The sequence below is a fragment of the Drosophila ananassae genome, chromosome 2L (genome assembly GCF_017639315.1).
Source record: "Drosophila ananassae strain 14024-0371.13 chromosome 2L, ASM1763931v2, whole genome shotgun sequence".
Classification (NCBI taxonomy): Eukaryota; Metazoa; Arthropoda; class Insecta; order Diptera; family Drosophilidae; genus Drosophila; species Drosophila ananassae.
The window spans coordinates 8,056,448-8,065,758 of record NC_057927.1 but is presented as its reverse complement, the minus strand read 5'-3'; the positions used below and the strand labels follow the sequence as shown (position 1 = coordinate 8,065,758).

Here is a 9,311-nt window from a genome sequence, read left to right as displayed (position 1 = left end):
GAAAAGATTACTTGGAAGTATCTGCTCTTGGGTGACGATGGCGCCATCTAGCTCTTGGGTTTGCAAAGCTTGGAAAGCTTCTTCTAGAGTTAAATAAAAATTATATTTTCCATTTATTATGCTTAACAAATGCAGTTTAATGAATAAATATTTTAAATAAAATGTTAAAAAACTGGAAACTCAAGTTATAATACTAGAAGACTTAGAGATAGCTTTGAAATATTGAAAGATTAAATATAAACTTCATTTTAAAAGAAGCTTAGCCTGGCCTTTGTAAAGTCTCCAAAACTGACGACATTTGTTGGTGAGAAAGCTTGGTCCTGGCCAACAAAGGACTTGGCTATAATCCTGCTCTAGAACCAGGATGGCGAAAGCTTTCTTTATTTTACTTTTTGGCCTGTCGTTCATGCTTCTCAGATGCTTCCGCCTCAGAGTTGTCATCCGGAAGAGAGTCCACGGACTGCGAGGAGCCCTTGGACTTGGAGCTGGCATTGGAGCGGGAAGAATTCTTCGGATACTTGACCGCCTTGGTGTTCCCAGAACATTGAAGTATAAAGCGTATTTCGTCCAGAAGCTCCGTTTTGAAGTTAACCTGACGATAGGAAAGGATATATTACAAGTCCTTTTGCAAAGTTTTGAAAGCATATCGTGCAGAAGGATAAACTACGAACGAGCATTCCAAAAATGTTTTTTAGATTATGATCGGGGGTTATATATTCGTAATATTATAGGATCAAATGAGAAGGTTTGTGTGATATCTGTTGGCTCCGAGTCGTCGCTTTTTTGGGAGCTGATGAAACAATTCCGTTATTCAGATTAGGGCGACCTTTTCGCCGCCATTTTTAGTCACATAACGATGGGCAACTATTTTTAGACCGCCACCCATTTAAGCGGTTTACCTTGTTCTCCCGCGCACTCAGGTAGATGCTGACCACGCAGTTAACCAGGCCGTAAACGCTGCCGAAGCAACTGCCCACGAACATGACCAGGTAGACGCCACCCAAATTGGCGAAACCGAGCGAGGAGGCGTCCGAATCAGCTTCCTCCTGTTTATTTATTTTTTTTTTTGTGGGGAATTTCAAACGATTTTGAGGATAAATTAAAGTGCTTGTTTTTAGGTGCCATGGATGTGTGTGCAATGTTGGCTAAAGGCTGCAGCTAATCGATTGGAAAGCCAGGTGCTATTTGGCCTATACCTGGTTCTCGTCACTGCGCTCCTTGACGCCCAGCACCATCTCGAGCAGGGAAACGAAAATGCCAAAGAAGGAGCCCACTCCCATTACCAGAAAAACGCCGCCCAAGTTGCTTATCTCCAGGGCCACAGCACCTGCATCTTCGGCCGCATCCTGTATGTTGCACACACCCCCACAAATGCCCCAGAGCTGTCAGAGATCGGGGGTCTGGTATTGGAAGGATACTTACCGAACAGGCTCCACCACCGCGTTTCTCCTTCCACCACTTGGTTTTCATCTTAGTCAGAACCCCCTGCTCCTGCATCTCCAGAACGGCCTGGCTAAGGGTGTCTCGATAAGGCCAGTCTGTGGATACAATCTCGATTAGTTTTATATATTTGTAGGAAGTCCTATCCTCACTTTTCCGCATGGCTATACCGTAGCCCTTCTCGTCCAGCAAGGGTCCCACTTGGGTCAGAGTGCAGCGCCTTTCGGTGATATACTCGATGGTGGTGGATTCCATCAGAAAGGCGTAGTTGCTGTTCTCCACCCGATCTACTCCCTCCTGGTTGGACATGGTCATAAACTGGGGATTGTCCCGCATGAACTCGTACATTCGTTGATAAGTAGGATAGTTGGACTCCTGAATAATAGAAATAGTATAATTATTTATAAACCAGACTTTGTTTTACTCACCTTGAAGAAGGTAAAAGTACTCCCACCCACTTTGGCTCCATAGTTAACCCCACCTTTGTTCTTCGACAAATCATCGGCATTGTCAATGGGAGTTACTAGAGACTCGACAGTTAAAAAGGCTGCCAAGTTAGCAGTGTATGAGGAGACCAAAATCAGGGTGAAGAACCACCAGGAAGCGGCCACAGCTCGGGTAGAGTAAGCCCTTAAAAATAATTGTAAGTATTTAATAATAATTATAAATCTTGATAATTAATTTCTTACTTTGGTGCCAATTCGGAGCCCTGTTGCAGAAGAGCACCTACTGCAAACCACAGGCAATTGGCAAAGCTAAACTGATTCTCCAGTTCAGTGGGCTCCTCGATGCAAGGATATGGATTGTCCCATTCCGCTGGAGATAGGCGTCCCAGGACAAACATGCTAATGGATACGGCCATGTAGGCCAATCCCAGCCATAGCCAAACTTCACCTGAAAATGGTGACATAAAGGAGAAAAGCTTTGGCGGCTCCTTCATGGGTTTTCGAAACAGAATTCCAATTCCTAAAATATACAGAAGCTGTTTAAATTAATACCTATATTAAGATCACTTTCTTACCCAAACTCATAAAGGGTATTGTGAAGTCCACACCACTTTCTCGCTCCGATGTCATGGTCAGGTCGGTGATGCCCATATCAGCGCGCTAATCAAATATAAAAGCATATTTAACTATTTATTTAAGAACATTGTAAACTGGCGCTTATTTGTACAAAACTGCATATGTAAATATCACGTATACGCTCTGTGGACATTCCTGTGCCAATCTATAAATTATTAATTTTTATTACAAAGCTCTGGCCGTGGACTGAAACCATTTAGGATTAATTCATAAAGGCAGTGAAATTATGTAATATCCTCGGATAAAATAGTTTAAGTATGAACCTTTAAAGTCAGCTTCATTAATTTTCCGCCCACTTTATTAAAATGGCCAAATTCTTTAATGGCAGTTGGTGCAAATTTCAGACAATTTATCTTGCCGCCGAAGGACGAGTTTCATGGGGCAGAGACAGATTAATCGCTTAACTATAAAAAGAATTAATTTGGCCAATTTAAGCCACAAGCATACTGAAAATAGTCTGCCATTTATGGCATCGATAACTACGATGTCCGGATTTATCGCCGTTTAATGTAAATCAATAAACCCGCCCGGGACAAAGGATAGTCCAGAGCCGATTAGATTTATGAATGCTGATTTATCGAAACTCACATTATCCATTATTTCACGCAGCATGCCGTTCCATTCTCCGGTCTTGGGGTCAATTCCGCCGTACTTGTTGTCCGGCTGGAGGCGAAAGGTGTAGCTGAAGCCGAGCTTCTTGGAGAGCTCGTCGATGACGTCGATGCCGAAGCCCTCGAACTGATCATTCCCCTCCAACTTCTCGGAGGTCTCCTTCAGCATGCCATATGGTTCGCTCTGGGACGGACAAAAATAAGTCAAAATCAGGACTAAGGACTCCGGAGTTTAGTCAAGTTCATGCACACACTTACAATGGCCGTGACGACGACAAAGCTTTTGTTCACCAACGAGCGCATATCCGGCTCTAAGGAGTGTGCCGGGGCCGGGCGATTCTGCTGGAAACCATCCTCGCCGCTCCATTGGCCAATTTTCTGCATCCCGGACACCGCCAGCTCAACGACTTCCAGCTCGAAGTCCGTGCGCAGACCCTCGTAGTCGAAGCGAATAGGACCCGTGAGGCCATTCAGTGTCAGCTGTGGACCGGCACTCGGTGCATAAGTTATTCAAAATCGGGCAGTTATTCAGACGGTTGAGAAAAAAGAGAGAATTTATTTGTTACAGAAGTTTATGCAGAGGAGTTAAGTATTTTTTACTAAAGGATACATTAATATCTATAAAATAAAGCAAATTTTTATTAAAGTTATCTCTTATATTAATCTAGAACCACTCTAGACATTGTTAACTCACCGATTTCATGTAATTGACGAGCGTGTATCCCTTATCCCAGGCACTGTCATCGTTGCAGCTGAGCGCCACGGGCCGGAAGTTCACATGCTTGTAGGTCTCGGCCAGCAGCTGAACTCCGTCGTAGACCAGGGCCATGCTGTTGGTCAAAGGACACGACACTAACGGCGAGGAAGAGAGGGTTAGGGTGTGAAGGATAACGTCATTTATCATTTCTTCTCCTCGGTTGGGCGTGGGCGGGACAAGGGCCATGAAAATGCAATTCAATTATTTAAATTCACTCATGCGAACGGATTTAGGATTTGCATAAATTGTCTGGTGGGTGGACAACGTTTGGGTCTCGGATTTACCATTCTGGAAGGGCTCCTCGCTCTCGTACAGAGCCTTGGCCACCTCCAGCACCTGCTCGTTCTCTGGCGACACCAGACGGAGTCCCGTGATATTGGTGCCGGCATGCTGGTACGGCTCCAGGTCCATGGTGTGCCAGTCCAGATTCCCGATGATGTACCGATACTCACTGGTGACCAGACCCACCTGCTGGGCCTGCTTGAAGAACTCGGGCAGGGTGGCCATGGAGCCGACTACCACGAATGAGAAGTCCGCCGAGTTCCGCACCCGCCGCAGCACATTCCGGTAGTTCCCGTTCAGGTCCAGCTCATAGCGACGCACCGTGACAGTGGGTCCTGCGGTGCCGTACATCTGGATCAAGTCCCGCACGGTGGCCAAGTACTCGCCCGACTCGTAGATAATGGTGAAGCTTTCCCAGCCCAGAGCGGCCACCATGTCCCGCAGGGCCAGGCCCAGGCTGGTGGGATGGGGGTGGAGATTGATGGTGGGCAGCTGGGCCTGGAAGTCCCAGCGCGTGTCCAGGAAGGGCAGCTCCTTGGCGTCGCAAATGCTCATCGCGTGACGGGCGGCCAGGTTGGTGGTGGGTCCGAAAACGGCCACCAGATTTTGCTTCGCAATTAGAGTGGTTAGTCGAGATTTAGGCAACATTGTGGCTAGATTTATAAATCAAGCACATTAAGGACTTACCCTAAGCATCTTGCACAACTTCTTTGAAGTCTCGAAGGAGTTTCCGGGCTCAATGGCGGCGGACACGCCATGGAACTGCAGCTCCTCGTTCTCCTCGTTCGCCTTGCTGATGGCCAGGTGGAAGATCTTCTCTAGATCCGGTTCCGTGCTCTCGTAGATGAGACCTTCACACAGAGAGAGCAGAGATAAACAAACATTATTTGGCTCTTTGTTTTGCTTGGCTCTTCTGTTTATATTTTTACTTGGCCCACGGTGCGTATGCGGCATAAAAATACATGACACATTTGCAAATGCCGCGCTGCAAATTCCTGCTTATGTAATGCGAGGAAAATCTCGTTCTACTCACCCACATTGGTTCGCTCCGCTCCACAGAACAGCAATAGGGAAATCACCAGAAGGAAACCAAGCGGAAGACCTCCTCCGACAGACTCCGCTCTTCTCCGGAATTGCATTCCTTTGCCGTCGCGAATGGTAATCCAAAAATTCATAAATATTTCCAGCACTCGCGTGCGCTGTGAAATTTGGCAATTATTTCCAATTAATTGCGCGATTGTTCTCCGTTTTTGTTCGGCATCTAAATTTGCATATTTCTGCAGGCTGTCCGTCGCGACCGGGAATGGGAATGCGATTGAAAGTGGCCAAGAGAACTGCGGCCAAGAAGCCATCTGCCGCCGAAGCGGAATCAGCTGATAAATTCGCCCGGGGTATTTTTGGCTTTTATGAATGAAAAAGTTTTGGCATTTCCGGCCAAACTTTCTCTAATTGAATCACACTTCAGCTCCATTGGAGCCCAATCATTCGCGGCCCGGATTAATTAGATAGGGCTTCACCTTTTTAGCGCCAATTTGAGCCGGATTCGGAATCGGAATCGGATTGCCAAACAAAAGTCCAACTCTTCAGAAACTTGAAAATAAATCTGCCACAGCAACAAAACGTGCACAGAATATTCCACAGCAATTCCACGGCTAATGGAACTGGACTGTTGCGGGGTTCAATGGGAGATATCCTGTTCTGGGTCGGAGTCCTTGGCACTACATAGTACGTACTATGGTGTAGGGATGGGGCTTAACGTAAATAAATAAAACGAAAACGAAAATAGCCAAGTGCATAAAGGCGAGAGAAGGGAAAGCCACGAGGCGAGAGATTGAAAACAGCTTTCTGCGAAATTTGTTGTGGCGCAACGGACGTGCAACAAGCGTCGATAAGTGCAACAAGAGAGAAAAATAAGGAGAATTCGAGAGAATGGGGCAGAGTGTCTGGCACAATGGCTGTAAACAAATTCATGGCGTTTCGCTCGACCAGCTGGGGCACTCGGAAAAATTGCCATAAATAATTGGAATATAAATTTCTATGAAATTCAAAGGATGATTGTAATCCTGTATCCTTTTTTTCGCAGTGCCGTTGTTCGGAGCAAATGGTGGTGCTGTTATTGCTCTTGTCAGGGACGTGCAATTGCAACTGCGCTCCACTTGTGGATTTTTGAAGGCCCAGCACGATTTATGGCCCAGGCTTTGAATAATCCATTTAGAGCATGTAAAGCAAGGAGGAACCATGGCCGAAACCAGACCAGACCCAACCAGATACAGTTGCCGAGCATCTCTTATTTTTAATAATGACGCTAAGGCAGAAATGTAAAAATTACAAAAAGCAACTCTTACCCACATACACCATGGCATAAAGCCTGGCAGTCATGCCGGAAGGTTTTTGTATTCCATACTTTCGGGCATGTCCTTCGCACACAATGGCAGGACGAGGGCCGTCAAAAGTGTGGCACCAGGCGGGGGGGGGTGGGCCGGGACCAGGGACTGTCACCAGTGAATAAAATCAACGTCAGCCACACAGAATGCATTTTTTTAGCTTTAAATTAACAACTTAAAGTCACACCTGACAGTTTACAGGATTGTTAAAGCTTTCCAAGATGACAGGACCCTTTTTCTTTTACGCTTTACTTTCGGCAGAATGTTAAACCTTCCTGATCTTAGATCTTCAAGTAGTTTCGGTCCCAATCAAAACATTATCACATAAAATCAGACCCACTTTTAGACATTTTTTAAAGGTGTAACATCGGATCAACTGCAATTGAAGCCATGATCAGAAAATGGGATGCAGATGCAGTTTTTGCAAGCAGGAAACAGTCCAACAGGAATTAGCAATCTATTTACAATTTAGTTGGGAGGGTATGTAGGCTTCGTCTCGGCTCAAAGTGGCTTTCTTTTTTCACTTTTTGCACTACTTCTAGGCATTTTTGTCCGTCACCCTTATGGTGTTAAATTGCCCAGCAGCCCGGTACTTGCATTTGCATTTGCACTTTCATTCGCGCTCGCATTCGCCTAACCGTCTACCGGCGTCAATGTATCTTGAGGATACGCATGCCGGCACTCGCTGAATGCATTCCAAGCTCGGAAAATCGCTGGCATTATGCACACGCACACTAGCAAGGACCCAGGACACTCTGGGCGTTTGGTAAAGTGCTTGGGTTCGGTTTGGTCCTAAAATCACCTTGAGCCGCCTTAAGCTGAAGGCAATTAGTTGGGTGGCTTAGTTCAGAAATTTTGAGAGGGCTGATAGATTATAGTATTCTATGTAGGACTTAAGTGCAATAGATCCAGTGGGCAACTTCATATTGAGATTCTAGAAACTCAACTGAGTTTTCTCTATATTAATATTTTTGGGTCAATTTTAAATTATCTAGATTCTAGAAGCTCAATATTCTTTTGTTTATCTCTTAAGAATGGAATCATACTAAATAGACCAAAATTGACATGCAAGGTCACTTCGGATACCCCTGGATCGAACCATTTGGTCTGTCAATATTTGATACCTTTTGCATACAAAATCTTATTGTTGATTCAGCCAACTGAATGATGTGGAACTTGGTTGCTGATTTGATTTGATTTATTTTGACATTGAATTTTCGGGGCGTGCCAATTGGGCTTGCTCTGTCAATGCCAAAAATACAGCCGGGGAAATCAAATGCACAATTTGCACACTGTAAACTTGATTGGCACGACGAGGGTGAACCTTGTTGGCAGGCGTGCGTTTATTTTTGGGACATCTAAACGGTTTCAACAAGGTCGAAGTGAAAAAGGACAAAAGCGCTGGAAGGGCTGTCCTTTACGCTTTATTACTTAGGTAGCTTACACAGCCCATTAAGGAGCATCTTCGACGGCAAGGAAGTGGTGGCAGGACCCAAAGGTAAACATGCAAACAGACCAGAAATAGCCTGCAAACGGCGTTTCCTGTGAGTGGGGCGACAATTTGGCGCGTTGTCAAAACAAAGTGCTTCAGCACATAGATACAAACACACATAACGATGCACATTGTGGGTGTTTGTGTTTGTGGACAGCCAGACTGAAAGACAGACAAAATCTATTTGAATCGCTCCAGCCAGACGACCAAGAAGCATTCGCAGAAGCCCCGGAATCCGCAAGAGAGCAACCATCACAAACACAACCACACAGACATACATATACGCAGTGACAGGATACACCCACACTCATACAAAGTAACTCACACAAATGCAGGCAACACGTAATGGCGCGTAAAGTGTTGCGCCATCTTAATGCGTGCCAAAAACCGCAAATTCATGTCCGCGAATCCTTTTCGGAGGGTAGGCAGGCGTCTGATAAGGAGCAAAGGCATTAGCCAGACCCTGGGGAGCCAGAGTAGGAGGAGTTAGTGTAGGTGCTGGGGAACCGCAGGAGTGAACGGAAACGGAAATGAGTGGAGTAAGCCTGGCAAACAGAAAGGGGTTTTGGGCGGGTTGAATGCTCTAAAAGCCATTTGAGAGCCAGGGGAGCCAAGTTTTTATTGCAATTAGTAGTGGGTTGCTGTATTGGTGTCTGCACTGAAAAAATAATATTTACCATCTTGTATAAACAATTTTCAAATGTTGTGACAGGTTTTCTATTTTTTTTGAACTCGTACAATAAGTACATATTGAAGCAGTATGTCCTCTTCTTGTGCTTTTTTATACCCTTGCAGAGGGTATTATAATTTTGGTCAAAAGTGTGCAACGCAGTGAAGGAGACATCTCCGACCCTATAAAGTATATATATTCTTGATCAGGATCACCTCCTGAGTCGATATGAGCATGTCCGTCTGTCCGTCTGTCCGTCTGTCCGTCTGTCTGTCTGTCTGTCTGTCTGTCTGTTTCTACGCAAACTAGTCTCTCAGTTTTAAAGCTATCGAGTTGAAACTTTGCACACACCCTTCTTTCTGTTGCAGGCAGTACATAAGTCGGAACGGTCGGGATCGGTCGACTATATCCTATAGCTGCCATATAACTGATTGATCGGAAATGCCATAACTTCGTTGTTTTTAAAGATAGAGGGTTGGGACATGTTATGAGGGTTTCCACACAGGTTTCCAGGGTTTCCACACATGTTATATTTGATCCACATATCTTATGTACAAAATTTCATAAGGATCGGCCGACTATATCCTATAGCT

At 45.3% G+C, this 9,311-nt stretch overlaps 1 protein-coding gene across 2 annotated transcripts; it reads right to left on the bottom strand.

Annotated features, from left to right (window-relative positions):
- Positions 1 to 98: 98 nt before the first annotated feature.
- LOC6500775 (glutamate receptor ionotropic, kainate 2) lies at positions 99 to 5,488 on the bottom strand. Of its 2 annotated transcripts, none has more exons than XM_014911222.3 (13): positions 5,206 to 5,488; positions 4,860 to 5,023; positions 4,175 to 4,781; positions 3,828 to 3,985; positions 3,392 to 3,613; positions 3,111 to 3,317; positions 2,462 to 2,546; positions 2,130 to 2,406; positions 1,869 to 2,070; positions 1,593 to 1,815; positions 1,423 to 1,538; positions 1,197 to 1,346; positions 99 to 592 (listed from the first exon to the last, which is right to left on the bottom strand). In XM_014911222.3, exons 1-13 carry the CDS (start codon positions 5,345 to 5,347, stop codon positions 386 to 388), a joined length of 2,760 nt encoding a protein of 919 aa, XP_014766708.1. In that variant the 5' UTR covers positions 5,348 to 5,488; the 3' UTR covers positions 99 to 385. The 2 variants fall into 2 exon arrangements, with proteins under 2 accessions (XP_014766708.1, XP_001953895.2); XM_001953859.4 differs by lacking the exon at positions 1,197 to 1,346 and adding an exon at positions 900 to 1,046 and having other exon boundaries at positions 101 to 592.
- Between the last annotated feature and the right edge of the window lie 3,823 nt (positions 5,489 to 9,311).

What these genes read in the sequence shown, in the direction of transcription:
- LOC6500775 (XM_014911222.3), bottom strand. Translation starts at nt 5,347, where the DNA reads ATGAATTTTTGGATTACCATTCGCGACGGCAAAGGAATGCAATTCCGG. An exon ending in CGAGGAGCCCTTCCAGAATG is followed by an intron (nt 3,986 to 4,174) that starts GTAAATCCGAGA and finishes CCTCGCCGTTAG; the next exon opens with TGTCGTGTCCTTTGACCAAC. An exon ending in GCGGTGGTGGAGCCTGTTCG is followed by an intron (nt 1,347 to 1,422) that starts GTAAGTATCCTT and finishes TGCAACATACAG; the next exon opens with GATGCGGCCGAAGATGCAGG.